The sequence below is a fragment of the Brachyistius frenatus genome, unplaced genomic scaffold (assembly GCF_029030835.1).
Source record: "Brachyistius frenatus isolate BFR_SWC_R1_liver_20210118 unplaced genomic scaffold, ASM2903083v1 Contig_198, whole genome shotgun sequence".
NCBI lineage: Eukaryota > Metazoa > Chordata > Actinopteri > Embiotocidae > Brachyistius > Brachyistius frenatus.
In genome coordinates, this window is record NW_027210797.1 from 330,117 (window position 1) to 351,529 (window position 21,413).

General features: G+C 40.6%; 2 protein-coding genes across 2 annotated transcripts in view; both read left to right on the forward strand.

The window, feature by feature from the left end:
* The first annotated feature begins 3,584 nt into the window (after positions 1–3,584).
* tp53rk (TP53 regulating kinase) lies at positions 3,585–5,167 on the forward strand. The gene is made up of 2 exons (XM_069718748.1): positions 3,585–3,966; positions 4,551–5,167. Exons 1-2 carry the CDS (start codon positions 3,651–3,653, stop codon positions 5,036–5,038), a joined length of 804 nt encoding a protein of 267 aa, XP_069574849.1. The 5' UTR covers positions 3,585–3,650; the 3' UTR covers positions 5,039–5,167.
* A 10,190-nt stretch (positions 5,168–15,357) lies between these two features.
* Positions 15,358–21,413, forward strand: part of plxnb1b (plexin b1b) — a 110,275-nt gene continuing 104,219 nt past the window's right edge. Inside the window, exon 1 of the mRNA XM_069718751.1 lies at positions 15,358–15,705. The gene's annotated coding sequence lies outside the window, so the exon portion shown is untranslated. The remainder of the gene's footprint in view (positions 15,706–21,413) is intronic.

A 21,413-nucleotide genomic window follows, 5' to 3' on the forward strand; every position in this document is an offset into this window, starting at 1 on the left:
CTGAGGTGCAAAACACGACCACAAAAAAAAAAAAAACAAGCAGTCCTGTAGTGCAAAACCCATACATATTAAAAAATAAATTTTAAAAATTTAAAAAAAAAAACACAAAAAACTCCCCAAAAAAACCTGTGGTCCTGAGGTGCAAATCACAAAAAACTCAAATAAAACAACCAGACAAATGAGCGGCCCTGAAGTGCAAATAACAAATAAAAAAATTGTTTAAAAAAAAAAAAAAATGACACAACAAGTAAAATGACTGTATCGACCTGAGGCGTCTGAGGAAGTTGAGTCCAAATGACCAGAACTTGTGGTGCCATGGCACTTGGGTTCTCCAATGCACCCGCTCATGGCGCAAACGAAAACATATAAGGTAGGTGTCTTGGCCCACAACAACACACTCGGTAGTTCCCCACCAGCCCTCACTCACCGAATATCACTCCCTGCTGCTTCTTCTTTCTGTCCCCCCCCCCGCGTTAATTTGTCACAAACTTTTGACGTGCGCTGTCTGCTAAAGTTTCATGTGCGTAAACACAGTGCCAACAACATTTGGACTACTGCTCACAAAAATGTGTGGAGAAAAACCTCCAACAGAGGGAAAGACAAGACTCTTAACAGGAAGAAACCTCCAACAGAACCAGTCTCAGAGGTGGGCGGCCATCTGCCTCGACCGGTCGGGGTGAGAGGAGAGCAGAGAGAGAAAAGGACAGCATGGAGATAGAAGAGAAGAACTGTTGGTGGAGATGACAAGCGCAGGGCAGAGACATGCAGCTCCATGACGGGACATCTGCAAAAGAAAGAACAGAAACTACGCGAGCGAAGGAACTGAATGGAGAGACAACAGATAATAAACAAAAACTATGGGAGAGAAAAAGCATGAAGTTAATGAGATGTAATGGTGAGATATAGAGAGTAAAAGAGTGAGAGGAAAGAAGCTCACATGAGGTCCCTCGGCCTATAACAGCATAACTAAGGGTTGGTTCAGGTCCACCTGAGCCAGCCCTAACTATAGGCTTTATCAAAAAGGAAAGTTTTCAGTCTAATCTTAAAGCTAGAGAGGGTTTCTGCCCCTCGAACACAAACTGGGAGCTGGTTGGTTCAACAGGAGAGGAGCCTGAAAACTGAAGGTTCTGCCTCTCATTCTACTTCTGTAAACTCTAGGAACCACAAGCAGACCAGCGTACTGAGAGTGAAGTGCTCTGATAGGATTATATGGTTCTATAAGATCTCTAAGATATGATGGAGCCTGGTCATGTAGGGCTTTGAAAGTCATCAAGAGAATTTTAAATTATATTCTTGATTTAACAGGAAGCCAGTGAAGAGAAGCTAAAACTGAAGAAATATGATCTCTCTTGCTAAATCCCATCAGTACTCTTGCTGCAGCATTTTGGATCAACTGCAGGGTTTTTAATGAGTAATTTGGACATCCTAACAACAAGGAATTACAATAATCCACCCTCGAAGTAACAAATGCATGAATTAGCTTTTCTGCATCACACTGAGGAAGGATTTTCCTGATTTTATGGATAATATGTAAATGAAAGAAGGCAATTCTGGAGATTTGCTTTATATTTGAGCTGCAGGACAAATCCTCATCAAAGATGACTCCAAGGTTCCTCACAGTCTATCTATCTGAGAATCTATCTGATAAGTAGGATTTGAACCAGTCTAATGCAGTTCCTTTAATCCTCGTAACATCTTCTAATCTCTGTGATAAAATCATGTGATCAATCGTATCAAAAGCAGCACTGAGGTCCAGAAGACCAAGTACAGAGACAAGTCCATTATCTGAGGCTAATAAAAGGTCGTTAGTAACTTTCACCAGAGCTGTTTCTGTGCTATGATGAACTCTAAAGCATGACTGAAAATCTCCAAACAGATCATTCCTTTGTAAATGATCAAAAAGTTGATTTGCAACAACTTTTTCAAGGATTTTAGAAATAAAATTGGTCTGTAGTTTCCTAAAACAGCTGGATCAAGAGTCAGCTTTTTAAGTGAAGGTTTAATTACAGCCACTTTAAAAGCCTGCGGTACATAGCCGGTTACAATAGATCGGTTGATCTGATCTAATATGGAAGTATTAATTAAAGCGAAGACTTCCTTAAAAAGTTTAGTTGGGATGGGATCCAAGAGACAGATAGATGATTTAGATGAGGAAATAATTGTAGTTAACTCAGAGCTCAACAGGAGAGAAATGTTCAAGCTATAAATCCGGTCCCACAGTTGCTTTCAGGGCCGCTGTCCTTAGCAACACATCAGTGACGGTGGCAGGAAGGGTCTGCCTGATTCTTTTCCTAATGGTAATAATTTTATTAGTGAAGAAGTTAATGAAGTCGTTACTGCTGAGAGCTGAAGGAATAGAGGGCTCAACAGAACTGTGACTCTGTCAGGTTGGCTAAATTGCTGAAAAGAAACCTGGGGTTGTTTTTGTTTTCCCCTATTAGTGATGAATAATATGTCGTCCTGGCCTTGCGAAGACCTTTCTTATATGACATTAGACTATCGTTGCAGGCTAAGTGAAATTCTCCTAGATTAGTGGGACGCCATTTCCTTTCCAGCTTTCCCGTTGCCTGCTTAACAGAGAGTAATTGTGAATTGTACCAAGGAGACAACCTCCTCTGGTTCACGACTCTCTTCTTCAGAGGGGCGACATTATCTCGAGTCGTGCGCAGAGAGGCTGCATTGTTTTCTACAAGATGATCCACTTGTGTGGGAATAAAGTCAAAGTAGCTGCCTTCCACTGTTTTGGCACATGGCACTGAAGAACATAAACACGTAACTGCTTCCTTAAACTTGGACATAGCATTATCAGACAAACATTTACTGTAATGGAATTTATTCCTTCATGCTGTGTAGTCCATTATTGTACCTTCAAATGTAATGAAAAAAAGTGGTCCAACAAAAGAGGGTTTTGAGGAAATATGATTACATTCTCAGTTTCAATGCCATATTACAGAACCAGATCGAGGGTGTGGTTACCATTATCATGAAATCTGTTAATCCGCACTTCATATATTAATGTTCACTCGGGTTGTGATGTATTTTTAAAATCGTTTTGACGTGTATATAAAAGAAGATGAAATGTTGAATGTTCCTTTTGGAAAAGGGGAGGCTAAGAGAGGGAGTACCGGATTTGTGGCAGAAGAAGTGGGACAATGACAACAAAGGAAGACATTACTATAACATTCAGAAGTCCATAAATGTGAAGGCTTTCAAAGGGAAGTATACAAGAGAGGAGGTCTTTTTTTTTTTTCTAGGCTAAGATTCAGTCATACGGGACTAAAGTCAACTCTTTATTTAATGGGGGGAGAGAAAAAAATCGCTTCAAATCAGTGCAATACATGTAACGATGCTGAAGATGTGGAGCACGTTGTCCTAAAGTGTAGTAGATACAATCTAGAAAGGGACACTTTGAAGGAGAAGATTTGAAAATTGGGACGGAGATGGAGTTTGGAAGGAATTCTTGCAAATGAGTGAAGAATGGCGCTGCTGCAGAGCACTAGTCCGTTTTCTTAAAGAAACGGTATTAGGCCGTAAGGATTTACGTAATTTTAGTTTGGTTTCGTTTTAATTATTATTATCGTTATTATCATTTAAAACACTTATAAAACGACCACCCTGAAACGACACACTCCGGGTCGGTAGGTGGCGGTATGAGCCTTGGTTGCGATCCGCCAACCAAATCAGAAAAGAAGAACAACTACTACAAGAAGAAGAAGAAGAAGAAGAAGAAGAAGGAAGTAAACATGGCCGAAGTGAAGAGCGCGGCGGTTCCAGAATTCCTCCGTAAAGCTGAGTTAATAAAACAAGGAGCAGAGGCCCGGCTGTTCCGGGCGGAGTTTCTGAAAAAGGCAACAATAATTAAAGAAAGGTTCCCGAAACGCTACAGACACCCTGTGCTGGACGAAAAGCTGACGCACCGCAGGACGGTGCAGGAGGTGCGATCCATCCAGCGCTGCCGGAGAGCAGGCAAGTTACACCGCCGCCCGACACCAGTCGTCTGGTTGAGAGCTGCGTGGGTTTTTAATCAGGAACACAAGAAATATAACTTATACTGGGGGTTAAACGTCCCATCTTTACCTCTGACAGACACACCGCAGTTTATTTTGAATCAACGCCGCGCACATGGTCCTGCTGCTGCCACAAATAGGGACGAGAGCAGCTGCACACGAATCCGCCACTGAAAAGCCCTACATTTTCTTTTGTTCGGGTTTGTTAAGCATTGCAGTACCGCAGGAAAGTACTTATCCTTTTTTTTATTTTATTTTTTTTAGAAAATTGAACTGTGGATTTTTGAGATGTTTTTAAAGATTTCGTAGAAAACGCGAGGCTCAGTGCTGAGTGAGAGAAAAACTTAACGTATTGGTGGTTTGGTGGATTCGTGGATTTTTTATTTTTTTTTGGACATATTTTCTTCTATACGAGGTGCCAAATCTTTAAATACTCGACTTTTGATTGTCTTACTGGCTTGATACGTTTCATAATGAAGGTTCCTTGCATATCTTTACAGCCCGCATGCACTTTGTTAAATTCCGACTTTCTCTTCTCCTCAGGCATATCTGCCCCCGTTGTCTACTTTGTGGACTACAACTCCCACTGTATTTTCCTGGAGGAAATCGTGGGCTCCTCAACTGTGCGTGACCAAATTGCATCCAGTCAGCAGCGTGACACCTATAACGTGCGGGAGTTGCAGCAGCTGGCCGAGCGGATGGGCCAGATCCTGGCCAAAATGCACGATGAAGACGTCATCCACGGAGACCTGACCACTTCTAACATGCTGCTGCGACACGGCACGAAGGACGGAGAGTTCGACTTGGTCCTCATCGATTTCGGATTAAGCTACATCTCGGCTCTGCCGGAGGACAAGGGGGTGGACTTGTATGTGCTGGAGAAGGCTTTCCTCAGTACCCACCCCAACACAGAAGCGCTGTTTGAGAAGCTGCTGAAAAGCTACGCTGCATCATCCAAGAAGTCTCCGGCCGTCATTAAAAAGCTCGATGAAATTCGGTTGAGAGGGAGGAAGAGGTCCATGGTGGGATAAACATCTGGGATCTATGTTTCTGAAAACGCTAAAATTATGATGCTTTTATTGTGCACAAAAGACTTCTACGTAAAATAACGCGAAATAAAAAACGTGTTTTGATATTAAAGGTTTTTTTTGGGTTTTTTTTGAATGAACGAATGATGCTTCATTTTAGAGCAGTTTCATTTGTCAAAGAAAATATCAAAAGCAAAATTTGCCCTATGAAGCTAAAAGTTAAGAGCAGAATTTAAGTTTTGGATGACTGTTTTTACTTCTGCCATTGAACGGAGTCAAACGTTTTATAATTCATCAGAAATATATAATTTCAGAAAAAATGATGTATTTGTAGGGACAACAAAAAGGTAAAAAAAAAAAACGCCCACCGCAGTTGAGCTAATGTAGCGTTGCCTAAGTTAGCCCTTTTTAGAGCTAATTATAGATATTTTCAGACCTATGTTCTCTAAATCAATTTATTTATTGTCCAACATCTGAGGAATTGAATTGGTTATACCTTATAAACAAGGCAGATGCTACATCTAATCACAACGGAAAAAAACAAGCAAAGATTTTTGCTAAAAGTAAACTAGCCAAGCTTACCTGTCTTTTAGATCGTCCTGACATAGAAGCCAATGACCAACTGACGCCTCCGCTACTTGCTGACAAATGCAGAAAGCGGACTTGCGAAACGTTTCGTTTTAATATTGCCAGAAAACCAGACTGTAAGAGACAACAAAGACCATCTTCCAAGTTTCTACACTAAATCAAACACAAAACAGTGCGTGAACGGTTGGTTGTTGTAGATAAGATGTTGGATGCAGGTGAAATGAATTCCTAATATATCAATTAAAACTACAATTACCAATCTCTATGCATGTCATGTTCTCTCTCTGCTCTCCCCTCTTCCTGTTAAAAGGGAGTTTGTCCTTCCCTCTGTCAGAAGTTTTTTCTCCCTTAAAGGTGATTATTTATTTATTTATTTATTTTTTCCTGGCCTGGAAGGATAGTTTAATAACATAGGAAAGCTTTCCATAATGCCAGAACTGCTTGTTAGTCATCATTAATAGAGGAAAACAAGAACAACCCCAGGTTTCTTTTCAGCACTGTGGCCAGGCTGGCAAAGAGTCACAGCTCTGTTGAGCCCTCTATTCCTTCAGCTCTCAGCAGTAATGACTTCATGGAGTTTTTTTTCCTAAAAAAAAAAAAAATTCTTAACACTTTGGGAAAAACATCGGGCATACTCTTCCTGCCACTGTCACGGATGTGTTGTCAAGTACAGCAGCCCAAGAATTAATGGACATTTCTCTCCTGTTGAGCTCTCTAAACTAATTGCAATAATTACTTTATTTAAATCATCGACCTGTCTCTTAGATCCCGTCCCAACAAGACTGCTCAATTTATATCTTTCCCTTAATTAGTACTTCCATATTAGATAAGATCAATGCATTTCTCTCAACTGGCTATGTACCGCAGGGTTTTGAAGTTGCTGCAATTCAACCGTTACTTAAGCCTACTCTTGATCCAGCTGTTTTAGAAAACTCCAGAATGATTTCCAACTGACCCTTTCTTTCTAAAATCCTTGAAAAAGGAAAAATGGTCTGTTTGAAGGTTTTCAGTGAGGATTTAGAGTTCATCATAGTTCAGAAACAGCACTGGTGAAAGTTACAAACCAATTTTCTTATAGCCTCAAATAATGGACTCGTCTCTGTACTTGTTCTTCTGGACCTCAGTGCTACAATTGATAACAAGATTTTATGACAGCGTTTGGAATATGTTACTAGGATCAAAGGAATTGCATTAGACTGGTTCAAATTGTATCTATCAGATATATTTCGATTGGTACATGTCAACAATGACTCCTCCAGGCAAATTAGTTAATTATGGAGTTCCACAAGGTTCAGCGTTAGGCCCAATACGTTTCACTTTATACATGCAATATCACAATATCACCAGAAAAACACTGCATAAGCTTGAATTGTTATGCTGCATGCAAACAGCTATATCTTTCCATTAAACCAGACCATAGAAATCAGCCAGTTAAATTTCCAACATTGTCTAAAAGACATAAAGGCCTGCATGACCTACAATTTTGTTTACATCTAAACTGACAAAACAGAAGTTATTGTACTTGGCCCTAAACACTTCAGAATTTTCTTCTCCAATCACGTTACTCTAGATGACGTTGTCTTGGCCTCCAGCACCACTGTGAGGAACCTTGGAGTCATCTTTGATGAGGATTTGTCCTTTAGCTCACATATAAAGGAAGTTTCCAAAACTGCCTTCTTTCATCTACGTATTGTTAATAAAATCAGGAAAATCCTGCCTGAGCGTGATGCAGAAAAGCAAATTCATGCTTTTGTTAATTCTAGGCTGGATTATTGTAATTCATTTTTGTTGGGATGTCCAAATTACTCATTTAAAAACCTTGCAGCTGATCCAAAATGCTGCAGCAAGAGTACCGATGGGATTTAGCAAGACAGATCATATTTCTCCTGTTTTAGCTTCTCTTCACTGGCTTCCCGTTAAATCAAGAATAGAATTTAAAATGTTCCTGCTGATTGACAAAGCTCTTTATGACCATGCTCTTATCTTATTTCAAAGAGCATATTGAACCATATCATTCGAATCAGACTGCTGGCTTGCGTGTGGTTGCTAAAAGTAGAATGGGAGGCAGAGCCTTCAGTTTTCAGGCTCCTCTCCTGTGCAACCAGCTCCCAGTTTGTGTTCGAGGGGCAGACAAACGCTCTAGCTTTAAGGTTAGATGTAAAACTTTCCTTTTTGATAAAGCTTATAGTTAAGGCTGGCTCAGGTGGCCCTGAACCATCCCTTAGTTATACTGTTATAGGCCTGGGCGGCTGGGAAACCTCTCATGAGGCACTGAGCACCGTTCCTCTCTCTCTCTTTCACTGTCTATGCTCCTATATGGCACCATTACATCTCATAAACTTCATGCATTCTCTCCCCCATAGGTTTTGCTTTTTGTTTTTGTTTCCTCGGTTGCGTAGTTTCTGTGCTTTTTTTTGCAGATATCCCCGGCCATGGAGCTGCATGTCTCTGGTCCGCGATTGCTGGCCCCACCAACAGTTCATTGTCTTAGACCTCTATGCTGTTCTGTTCTCTCTTTGCTCTCCCCTCACCCCAACCGGTCGAGGCAGATGGCCAGCCACTGAGCCTGAGCCTGGTTCTGTCGGAGGTTTCTTCCTGTTAAAAGGGAGTTTTTCCTTCCCACTTGCAGAGGTTTTTCTTCTTGTTAAAGGGAATCTTTTCCTCACAGCCGCTCATGTAGGAATTGTTTAATTGTAGGTTCACTCTGTATAATGTTGTAAAGTTCTGTTGTGAGGACTTTACTATGTTAAGTGCCCTGAAATAACATGTTGTGTTGTGATTTGGCGCTATATAAATACATTTGTATTAAATCGAATTGAAATGAGTTGAGAATGGAATTGCTGTCCGTCACTGTCTTTGGGTAAGTGATAGGTTGTTGAATGTCCTGCAACTACCCATGCCTCCCCCACCATCAATCGCCTACCAGCCTGCCTCCTCACCCTCCATCCCCCTTCGAAGCCAGTCCTCACAGCTCCCCTCTACTTTCTAAAGACAAGTTGGTTCTCAGAGCAGCTTTGTGTGTGTGTGTGTGTGTGTGTGTGTGTGTGTGTGTGTGTGTGTGTGTGTGTGCAAAATTTTGAGATGAATGGCTTAGTGTTTTTCACAGGGCCATGAATACAGTGTGTTGCCCCTGACAGACAGGCAGGCTCTTTCACACTCTGCTTTTCCACTTTTCCTACCCGCTTGTCTGTCAACTTGCTATGAATACAGGCTTGTGTTCAGAAACATACACCCAAATCCACACAAACAGCCACACAGATCAAGGGGTCCTCTTAGAGTCTCTGGACCTAACGGTAGGCCTACTTTAGCATTAAAAAAAAAAAAAAAAAAAAAAAGAGAGTACCTCTTTTTTACTTACAACATGTAAGAATGTACCATACTTACATCTTCTAATTTATCTCCACTCTGTTCAATGTGTAGAGTGTGTAGTTCTTTGTCCTGTTTTTTGTCTAAAGGATTTGATTGTATTTTTACTCCACCTGTGTTAGGGTTTTTTCTGTTACACCAAAACACAAATGTAAAAAGTAAAAAAAAAAAAAAAAGTATATTTACAACTTCCATGTGTTACGGGTCCCAGGAATGGTACCGCAGCAACAAAAATGAATATCCTTTACGCAGGTAACGTTCAGCAGCAATGAAGACACGAGGCATTCAGTTCTTCTTTCAGATTGCATCTTATTCTTAACTTCAAAACAACATTCAACATAAACATCACTGTGTGTGTTGCAGCAGTCTCTTTTACAGTCTCCTACTGTCTCTGAAATGTACAAGTGTCAAAAAGTCTGGTTATCTTACAATTCTTGACAAAAATGCATCCATCGCAACTAGGACAATATATATTCGGTGTACTTCTCACAGTATTGCACTATAAGCAACATAAAGTACACTTAATCACCTGTACACGAGTGATTTAGGGCAACTGTAAAGATACAGTGCAATTTACACCAATTCTCAACTGTGTTTCTAACAAGCTATATTAAACTGTCTGAAAATAGATTTGACCTTGACACTTCCGATGGACCTGCATATCACACATAGAAATACAAAACAAGTTCACTAAAGAACATTTAAACAGCAGCATGTGCAGCTTTAAACTCTATAAACTGTCATTGACCATTAACTAATGTTTCATTTTCTATTTATCCCTGTTCTGAAACTCAAGGCACTGAAACATATTAACACTTTATGTAACTAACAGCAGTGTGAGCCCAAATAATTACTGCGTGTGAAAGTCGATAACATTAGCGACATCCCTGCAAGACAATATTCAGGTACAAACACCCCGTGTGAACCGCGTGATTCCTCCTGAGGCACTGCAATTCTTTACTGTCCCTCTGTATGTTATATGTTTAGATTACATTCTGTAATTATTATTTAATTTACTATTTAAATCCCTAAAATCATGTTCTACATATTAAATCATTCAAAATAAACAATGACAAATTAAATCATAAATTAACATAAATGTGGTCACCTTTTTTTTGGGTGTGCCACTCATGCATGTTAAGCAACTTTCCTGTGGATATTAATCATTTTGATCTGATTCTGATTTCAATATAAGAACAATTTATATAGAAGGCCAATCTAGAAAAACTGCTATGTACTGGATTAAATGTTGTGTTAGTACTGTACATGTTCAATATTTACAGACATGAGACAAATGAAAGGAAACATGCAGAAACATAACAAATGCAGAGGTAGTTATACAGTAAATGACACCACTATCATCAGTAATGGAGGAATTACACAGATCCTTTAACTGCCAATACCACACTGTAAAAATACTGCTTTCCAAGTAAAAGTGATGCACTAAAAATAAGCAAGAAAATGCTTAAAGTATTAAAAATAAATGTATTTATTACAGAATGATAATTGCAAATGTACCCTGTGACAATTATACTAAATCATGAGATTATTATTACCTGTGTATTCATGTGAAACAGCTTAATTTGGGGCACTAAATTTAACTATTCTGTATATAAGATAAGACAAACCTTTACTGATCCCCTGTCGGGAAATTCTGTTGTTTTAGCAGCTTACAGCAATAAATAAAACAGTTAGATAAGAACAGTCAATATATAAAAGATATGACTGCAATTAATAATTAATATAATTATTGACTGACCTTCTGAATTTATTGATCTTTTGGTTTGTGAAAATCCCAAAGAGAGAGAAATGCTGGCACCCAGTGATCCCTTCATAATCCTTGTTTAGTCCAACAGACAGATCAAACCTTAAATTACTTTAAAATTCATCAACTGACTAATATAATTAAACATAAAAGCAGCAAATCCACAAATTTAGGAGGAAGAAACCATGAAAATGTTATAAAGTACCTAATTGAAAATGGTAATTGGACTGCTCTTACATAGCACTGTTTTTCCTGAGGGATTTACAACGTGCTTTCCAATCGTTTCCTTTCAATTCTTCTGGCAAAGCATCCGGTGCCTCAGAAAGGCAAATTAGGGTTTATCCCAGCCTCCTCTCACTAAGGGAGCAGAATTTCTAACTTGTCCTGGCGATATTGTTGGGTGGTGGATGGAGCATTTTGAAGAACTTATGAACTCAACCAACATGTCCTCTGACGACAAGGCCGAGTTTAAAGACATAGAGGGAGGCTCTATATCTCTGGCAGAGGTCTTTGAGGAAGTTGGGAAGTCAACCAAGACAGCCTCGTGATTTCTTCAGCTTCTCAGTGCAGATCCCATCCACTCCCAGCGCCTTGCCCAATGAGAAGCTGAAGAAATTATGGGGCTTGGTTGATAGTAGTGGAGTAAAAGCACAATATTTGTTTGTACATTGTAATAGAGTCAAAGTATAAAGCATCATGAAAAAAATGGTGCCACAAATTTGTGATGAAGTACAGCAGAGGAAATGAACGGAGTGACATTCCACCACTGACCATAATTAGATAAGGAAAAATCTTTTGGAAAAATGCTGGTCCTCCCTCGATTAAACGCTTTGAGAATCAGTACCAAAAGGAGCACTGAGGCCGATCTGGAGGCTCAGGACGGAACTACCTCACTAACGAAAGTTGACGGCTTCCCGTCTCGATCATTTTCAATGTTGGGAGGCTGTGGCTCAGACGGTAGAGCGGGTTGCGCACTAATCGGAAGGTTGGTGGTTCAATCCCCAGCTCCTCCTGTCCACATGCCTAAGTGTCCTTGAGCAAGACACTGAACCCTAAGTTGCTCCCGATGGTGTGTGAATGTGCTCTTGATGCCGTGCTCTGTCTCATTAGTGTGTGAATGGGAAAACCATGTTAAAGCGCTTTGAGACCGAAAGGTGATGAAGCGCCATACAAGTACAGACCATGTTACCTGGTTCCGGATTTGATGAAAATCTGAAACTTGTTATTTTTTCCTTCTCATTTGTAACATCTGCTTGTATATACAAGTGGCTAGCACATGGAGGGCTGTGCGGCCCTCCAAAGAAATGCCTCCCCAGACCATCGCTGACCCACCGCCAAACCGGTGATGCTGGAGGATGTTGCAGGCGGCAGAACGTTCTCCATGGCGTCTCCAGACTCTGTCACGTCTGTCACATGTGCTCAGTGTGAACCTGCTCTCATCCGTGAAGAGCACAGGGCGCCAATTGAGAAGCTGCCAATCTTGGTGTTCTCTGGCAAATGCCGATCGCCCTGCACGGTGTTGGGCTGTAAGCACAGTCCCCACTTGTGGACGTCGGGCCCTCGTACCACCCTCACGGATTCTGTTTCTGACAGTTTGAGCAGAAACATGCACATTAGTGGCCTGCTGGAGGTCATTTTGTAGGGCTCTGGCACTGCTCCTCCTGTTCCTCCTTGCACAAAGGAGCAGATAGCGGTCCTGCTGCTGAGTTGTTGTCCTCCTACGGCCCCCTCCGTGTCTCCTGGTGTACCGGCCTGTCTCCTGGTATGTCCTCCGTGCTCTTGACACTGTGCTGACAGACACAGCAAACCTTCTTGCCACAGCGTGCGTCGATGTGCCATCCTGGATGAGCTGCGCTACCTGAGCAGCTTCTGTGGGTTGTGGACACCGCCTCATGCTACTTCTAGTGGTGAGGGCACTGGCAAAATGCAAAAGTGACCAAAAATCAGCCAGAAAGAATGAAGACAGAGAAATGGTCTGTGGTCACCACCTGCAGAACCGTTCCTTTATAGGGGCTGTCTTGATAATTGCCTCATTTCCACCTGTTGTCTGTTCCATTTGCACAACAGCAGGTGAAATTGATTCACAATCAGTGTTGCTTCCTAACTGGACAGGTTGATTTCCCAGAAGTGTGATTGACTTGGAGTTACATTGTGTTGTTTAAGTGTTCCCTTTATTTTTTTGAGCAGTGTATTCTATGAAAGTCACTCTGTACATATTAAAATATATTCACTCTATTCTGGCAGAGCAATTATGTTCATCTTTATCGCACTAATTTACTGACACATTTACTGACATATGTGAACTTAATTTATTATTCACAGGATTTTGTTGCAACAGTATGAACAAGAAAAGTTTCATATTTTGTAAGCAATTGTTACTGATAAATATCTATGATTATATGGTTGGAGCACAGGAAACTCCACTGTCTTTTCTTTGATCTGTGGGGTGCGAGTTTTAAAGGGTGGCATGTTGGGTGGAGCTGGTGGGAGTGATATTTGAAGTGAGCGTGGCTTGTCTAGTTTCAGTCCTTATTTCAGGAGGATCAAGAAAGGGGAGATAAAAGGCTTTGTTTCGTAAGAGTGGATAGTTATAGAGAGGGGAGAGAGCAGGAGAAAAACCCTCCTTAAATTTACAATTGTACGCATTGGGTTTTGTGAATTCTGCATCTGATGTCTCAGAACCTGACACAACCGCTGTATAATGAGTAGTGAATAAGGGCTGGGCCCTAAACAACATCACTGTCATCTAACACACGAAACATTTACACATTGAGTCCCAATTACACCATTTTAATGCTGGATGAATGTTTTTTTTTCATGCTTCATTATATAGCAGATGGCCGCTTCTTTTTTTAACATAGTGAAGAAATCATTGTCTTTTCATTTATCTATTGGCTGAATAATATACACAGCATACAATATACAACCCATGCATTCCCAGTAACATCCATTTGTAAAATAAACATTGTTTGACCTTTCAATTGATCATCAAGACTTAATTTCTCTGAATTGATCAATTCTTCTCGTTGAAAAGTCTGTTTATTTGACTAATTTTGGGAGTCAAACTATGACACAATGTATTGGATTCATGTCCCCTGTTGGCCAGAAGGGGTCTGCCATGCATCAGTCAATTCTTCAGCATCTCATGCTGCATTCATGACTGAGGGAAAATATTGATCTCATGGTCCATCTCGGCACACGCTAGCAGCACCACAGTGGAAGCCTACACATGAGATAGTCATAGTAATGGGTCATGCTTACCAGCACAAGCAGTCCTCTATACCAAGATATAGGTTAGTCTAGTCTAGTGGCCACCAAATACTGGACCAATGCATCCAATGCCATACAAACAAAGCATTGGGAGGTTTTAGTGAGCTCTAAAAGTTTAATGGTTTGCATTTCATGCATTAGATGTACAGAATATTTAAGATGTAGGTCTATTTTTTTTTTTTTAAAGATAAGCATTCACAGATGTAACAATAACCCAACAGTACTCTAGAGCTGATTACTTGATTAATCATTACTTTGATTGACAAAAAGATATTGGCAGAATTGAAGTGATTACTCATTTAGGTCTCAAACTCAAATATAAATCATTTCTAGTTTCCCATTTTTTTTTTAATGATTAAGTCAACATCATTAGGTTGACAGTTTGACTGTCAAATAAAAAACAACAACAATTTGAACGTTATAATAGCCTATGTTGATGGTTTTTTTCCCCATTTTCTTATGTCATATATATGATAGCATATATTCTTCAGAATATTCTGAATATATTCTTTTCAGTCAATCAGTCAATCAAGTATTAGTTATTGTACATTTTTAAATCATTTTGGAAAATGGTGGGTTTCTGAATTTCTATGATGGAATTATACAACCCCACCTGAAGTTTTCTATGTGCAATAAAACAAAACAAAAAATCGAAACTAAACTAATGTAACTAAACTGAACAACAGAAGCAATTTGATTAAACACAGCTTTAAATAAATTAACTCAATATAGGCCTAAATTAAAACAACTCTGCCTTAAAAACTTGATTTGTAAAGAGAGTAAAGCAAAGATGAAGAAGAGAAGACTTGCCATAGTTGACGAAAACTTAAAAACAAATTTGATACAAGTAAACTCGAATAAGATGTAATTAATCTGGCCTTTGGGCCCCCTGGCAGCGTCCTGCTTCCTCTGGTTAGTAATACAGCTAACCAAAGCTGTAGGAAAGGCTGGCTGGCAGAATGTGTTGGGTTTTAAGCTTTCCTCTTTGTATGTATTATCACTTTCCTGGAAACATTGTCGTCATTTGTCGGTTCTGGAAAGTAACTAATCTTTTGGACTTTTAGTTTTATTTTATTGTCCCACCAAAATGGGGCACTCTAAATTAATCTTTTATATATTTTTTTTTCCTTTTTTTTTTTTTAAGCATGGAGCACGTCATGCCATTTATACTTTCGAGCTCGGTTGTAGAAAATACGAGGAGACGTGAAAGCAGCATTTGATACCCCCCCACCCCCTTGCCAAACCTTTTTTTTTTTTTTTTTTTTATTCCTGTGGAGCGCTGGGCGCCGAGCGCACCGAATCATTCGCACCACAACTCAGCGACAACATGTGGGGAAAGAAACCTGCTGAGTGAAACCAAGCAGAAGAAAGAACCAAAACGTAGCATTATTATTATTATTTTTTTTTACTGCCCTATTTTTTTTTTTTTTTTTTTTAACCTCGCGGTTAGATGTGTTAACTAGTTAAAGTTGAATCCCCGAGAGGAAATGTTACAAGTCTGGACTCAACGACTGAGGAATTGATGTTGTAACCTCGAGGAATAACGTGATCTTCTTGGCCAATTTGTCTGCGGTACACATTGCACCGGCTGTGGACAAACTGGATACGCTGAAGGAAAGTCTGAAACTTCACTTTAACGGGGAGTAAAACCCGCGTTCCGACACTGAAGAGTTGTACGCAGGTGAGTGGTCGTGAAGGCTGTGGAATTCGTTTCTACCGAAAGTACTCTTTTTTTTTTTTTGTCCACTCATTTTTAGTTAAAAATCCAATTGTGAATGCTTTCCAACATGTTTACCCCCCCCCCCACCCCAAAAAAAAGTACCCGGTCTGCCTTGTGACCAGCAAAATCGAATTCGTAATTAGAACCACTTTTCACTATTAACATTTTGTTTGAATTTTTTTTTTTTTAATTTTTTTTAAGCTTTGCCTACTTTGTTTTCATTAGTTTTTTTTTTTTTTTTTTTTTTTTTTTTAATGTTTAACTAACTTAAAAACTCTAAAGTCCATTTACTATCAGTGTTCTTTATTGGTGTTATCCAACTCTTTCTGCGGTCCAAGTAAATCGTTGTTTGTGAAAACCCGGTCAAACAAGCCGCCGCTTGGATTTTGACGCGTGTCTATTCCTGATGGTACGGTACGGGTGCTTGGAACGGCCAAAAATGACGAAAAGACTTTTCAACCGGGTTTTTTTAATTTATTTTTTTAAAATTTAATTTAATTCTAAATAACAAGTACAAGTAACATTATTTTCCTAATTGTCCAATTACACGTGAAGATTTCTCGTGTTTCAGATGCATATACCAGATGTGGCAGTTGAACAGGCCGGGAAGTTATTGTGCTGCACTCTTTTCTTTTTTATGTGAAAGATGAGAGGTCAAAACTTAAAATGTTACCAAATATTTATCTTTGACCTTCCAAAACAAAGATTTCATTTATAAGTTAACTGATTTTTTTCCTGTTCAGGATGACCCTGACTGTGTCGTGTCACATTACATGTGGGTTTACGATAACGCTGTTGAGAAATTGATATAAATATTAAATTTTCTTGTACCACGTTCATAAGGACATTTTTCAGCGGTTTTACTGTACAGTTTGTGAGAAGTGAAAGGGAAATTCAGCTTGCATTACCTTATAGTGTATTCATAATATCTGAATAATAATAATAAACTTTGACACTTGAGATGCATGATAATGCCAGGTGTGAACAGATACGCTTCGACCTGACCACTTGTGATCTGATCACCCAGGATATGACATTTGCGGGAAGGCGTCGCAGGTGACACGTACAGCGTAAGCCAGGGGCGGACTGAGACAATAATTCAGGCCGGGAATCCGTGGTGTGAACGACCTGAACTGTGGTGCTATGGTAATTGGGTTCTCCAACAGGACAACGTGCCCACTCACAGCATGTGAAAAAATGTGTGACTCTCTCGCCTGCAACAACAGTCGTAAATCGCCACCACCCCCCTACTTGCCTGATTTTTGGCTCCCATTCAACTTTTCTGTCCCTGAAAAATTTGACGTGAAGTTTTATGTGCACTTTCTGATCTAATTTCAGGTCCCTGGTGAAATCACAATTGTGCACATACCAGTGGTCCCCTCCTATAGTTCTATAGTCCAGTGTCTTTTTAAACCATGGCCATCTGCTCGTATTGCTTCATAACAGAATTGATTATTTGGTGCAAGCCAGGAAATGAGATGAAATATTCCCTCCCAATGATGATAATAATGAGGGTGTTTGCTCACTTATTTCAGATTGCCTATAGCACTGGGAGACCTAGGAAGTCTCCACACATTGTACCTGTTGGTTGTTCAGTACATTCACATGTTTGTCTGTATTTTTACATTAAAACTCATTTTCAGGTTTTAAACATAATTTATTTCCCCTGATTTAAAACCCCCCCCAAAAAACACCTACTGCCTTATTTGAAAAACGTCTTTATATAGTTCATTCACCATTAGAAATGTTACAGATTTTGACAGTAATCTTATATTAATAAGTCACAAAATACTTGCAAATGCATATTATGTGATCGAATGGAAAATAATATTTACAAATGTGTGCAACGATTTTTATGAAATTAAATATTACAATAGTATGTATGCATTTTGAGCTTCAGCTTTATAGAGCTGATCCTGTTTGGCCAGTATCTGGTGTGACAACCATTTGATTCAATGCGGTGTGAATAATTTCCTTCGCATAGAGTTGATCAGGTTATTGATTGTAGCCTGTGGAATGCCGGTCCATTCTTATTAACTGGCCGTGCGAAACTGCTTGATATTGGCAGGAATTGGAACACGGCGATGTTTGTGCAGCTCCAAAGCATCCCAAACATGCAGGCCGCGCAAGAACTCCAGTGTTCTGTGCAGATTTTTGCAACATGGAACTGTGGGCAGATCAATTGGCCTCAGGATCCCGTCACGATATCTCTGTGCATTAATATTGATATAAATATAAAATTACACTTTGTTTGTTGTCTGTAGCTTACGACTGCCCATACCATAACCTCGTTGCCGTCACTGGCCACTCTGCGCACACGTTCACGTCGGAAAACTTTAGAGGGTTTCCGACGGTTTTTGTGAAGAAGTTGTTCAGTTGTGCAAACCAACTTTTTGCATCAGCTGTCTGGGTGGCTGGGTTTAAAGGATGTTGCAGCTGAAGCCACGAGATGCGTTGGTCCTGGGATGGCTTGGTTACACACGGTCTGTGGTTGTGAGGCCGGGTGGATGCACTGTCAAATTCTCTGAAACAATATTGGAAGATGCCTTATGGTCGTAAAATGAACATTCATTTCACGGGCAACCGCTTTGGTGGACATTCCTGCAGTCAGCATGCCCATTGCAAAGTTGTGACATCTTTAGCATTGTTTTATGTGGTAAAACTGCACATTGTAGAGTGAACTTTGTTTTTTGGCACATCTTCGCAATAACAATGTTGATATGCTCCACCGTTCAGGTGGACGCATTATCTTGGCAAAGGTGAAATGCAAAATTTTTGCGAAAAAAAAAACCTTTTTTGTGCACAAAAGAAGTAAATAAAAAACACAAGCTCCGCATTTCTATTCTTGTTTGAGTGTATATTGCAAAGCAAACACGTTCACTTTCTTGTCTGCCACTCTGCCCAAGTCTGTTCCCCCAGTCAAAATTTCCCTTTTTGACCGTTTTCCCAGCAGAAGAACAAACCAATACGCATGTATTTGCATTCATACACGACTGTATTGTGTCAGTAGTTGGTAAATGTTTGTGTTCTAATCGAGGGGCGATGACCCGGTTCTGTCTTTCTTTTAGAATGATGTCTTTTCCGCTTTGAAACTACACATGAATTCACCGAGAGCCCGATGCTCGAGTTTTAAACACCAGCGACGAAATGCAAGCGAGTATTTGTGGATGTGCGCGCAAGCGAGCGAGCGTGAGGACTCTCTCGGAAGTCCGCGTGCAAATGTAACGCGACCTGTGCGTGTCGGGTGATCCTTGCACACACATCTAACGATCTGTAAATAAATACGAAAGAATGTCGCGCATATTTGAGACATTTGTACACGCGGGGAAACTTTTTGAAAGTGAAAATGATCAGATCGGTGACGTTGAAGGTCCGCATCTTTAAATGGGTTGCGTTCTGAGCATTCGTCCATCGTCTACGTTTGTTCAAACCGCTCGGTGTTTGTGCGGATTGGAACGCGCGTTTCCAAAATCACACACACATTGTTGTGTCACTTTCCGTTTGCAGATCACGTCGTACACATTTGCAACCATTTTGAGAAGAAACGCTCTCCAACGGTATAAGGCCAGTGGAGCCGCCTTAAAGGGGCAATCTGTAAGATATTTAGTTTAAAAAAAAAAAAAAAAAAAAAATGGACTAGACCCAGTGTTTCCCCTACCGTTAGTCTTGAAAGAAATGCATGCGTTGCTCTGCTCTGCCGCAGGGCTGCGTCTCGCTCGCACGGACGGACGGGCGGGCGGCGCAGCAGAGCGGAGAGTGGACACGGGGGGACGTTGCGCCAATTAACGACGGCTGCACCCGTTGCGCGACTTCAGAAAAAAAACGTGCAGAAAAAGCCTCAAATTAAGCTGTCGAAGAACAAACTGAAAGTAGCAAGGATGCTAAAGTTAGCATGTTGTTAATGTTGTTGCTGATCAAGCCGGCAGTCCTACCCAGAGCTAAGAGTAGCACCGGTGACCCCCACGCGGCCCGTCCCCGTCCCGAGGGAAAACACCGAAACCTCAAAATCGCAGGGTTGATGTTTTGTGTATGTGTATTGTGTTGCAGAGTTAGGCTATCTTAAGTTACTGTAATAACCAGCTAGATGGATTTTTTTTTTTTTAAATTTCAAAACAGTGGCTGTTCAGTAAAGAGGACGATTTGTTTTTGTTTTTTTTCACTCGTTTCAGTTTATAAAAAAAAGTTAGAGGTAAAAACCTCTGATATTTCAAAGAAAATTTACAAAGCAAAAAAAGTATTTCAGGACCAGATGAGTATTTCCTTTCAGAAGTGTTAAACCACTGGAATAATACAGTGATAACTTGACATCTGTAAATTCCTTTCTTTTTTGATTTCTCAGTATTAACCGAGCTGACGTCTCGCATAAGAGGAATTGCTTACTTGGACTGTGAGTTCTGTCCCCGTCGAGGTGCCAAAGTTGTCAAGGTGAAGCGGGACGGGAGTCAACTGCTCTTGTTTCGTGTCTGGCGGCCGAGGGACTGCAGGGAGCGTTTGTTATCAAAAACCTTTCGTCATTACCTTCGCTTCCAACCAAACAAGTGCACTTAATGCGAACTTTGTTTGATGCCCTGTTCGTCGCCGGCATAAACATGCATCCCGCGGTGACTTCGACTTGGTCAGTATCTCTTTAAGTGCTTCTGTTCACGCCTGCCCGTCGCTATGCGTCTCCGCATGCGTCTCGAGTGACCGTAATAAACAGGTGAATGCGCGTGTGAACGCATCGAGAAACATGAGCAAATGGGAGTTGAAGCAACAGGCAGTTAACAAAATGAGACGGCCAAAACCCAGCTTCATTTTTAATGTCCTCGGTTAGAAATGTATCGCATATTTCACATTTATAAATGTGGAAACTCTTGTTGCAGCTGTGATGTGTAAAACTAAACCATCAGCAGAGACTTATTATAATTATTGAGTTATTCAATCATCTTTGAAAGGGTCAGGCTCTGCGCTGGATAAATGCACTTTGCAAGGCTGCGGAGGCTCTTCTGCAGTTGTAGGTCTTACGCGTGCGTCAGAAATGACTAATGAGGTAAGCTAAAAGGAAAAAGAAACGAATGGCGGCTTTGGTAAAACAAACATCCTGTAGACGGCCTGTGTTATACCCACCACTTCCATTCTCAAGAGACTCCTGTACTTTCTGTACAGTTCACCTTCACATGGTAGACTCGATATTTTTTCTATTGGATATTTATTTTAGTTTTGCAGAGGACGCGGGTTGAGGAAGTGGTCCTTCAATGCGGCCTGGGATGCATTTGCGTTTCCACTGTTGGGAGTGTTGCCATATATGTACCGAACCACTTACGAATGCAGTCTGAGCAGGTCGGATCTCGATGAACCGTTCGTGCGTCTCTGGTATGTTCACACCTGTACTTTGAGCTGTCCACTTGTGATTGGATCAGCCAGGATGCATGTCAATTCCAGGTGTGAAGGTGAGGTTAAGGGACCACTCCTTGTCTTGCTCGGCATCTGCTGTGACATTTATACTCGCATTTTGGAAACGAACATGTGGGGATGGACTGAGGCGTTAATACACTGGTACTGGCTGGTCACGGTGGTACGTAATGAGCTCGGGTGTTGACATGACATCAGTGTCCCGGCCCGGTTAATACTGTGGAAACTCTTGTTGCAGCTGATGTCACCATCATCAGACAGCGGCGACCATTTTTCAA

Coding starts and splice junctions, on each gene's coding strand:
- tp53rk (XM_069718748.1), top strand. CDS start 3,651: ATGAGCCTTGGTTGCGATCCGCCAACCAAATCAGAAAAGAAGAACAAC. Junction 3,967..4,550: donor CCAGCGCTGCCGGAGAGCAG/GCAAGTTACACC, acceptor TCTTCTCCTCAG/GCATATCTGCCCCCGTTGTC.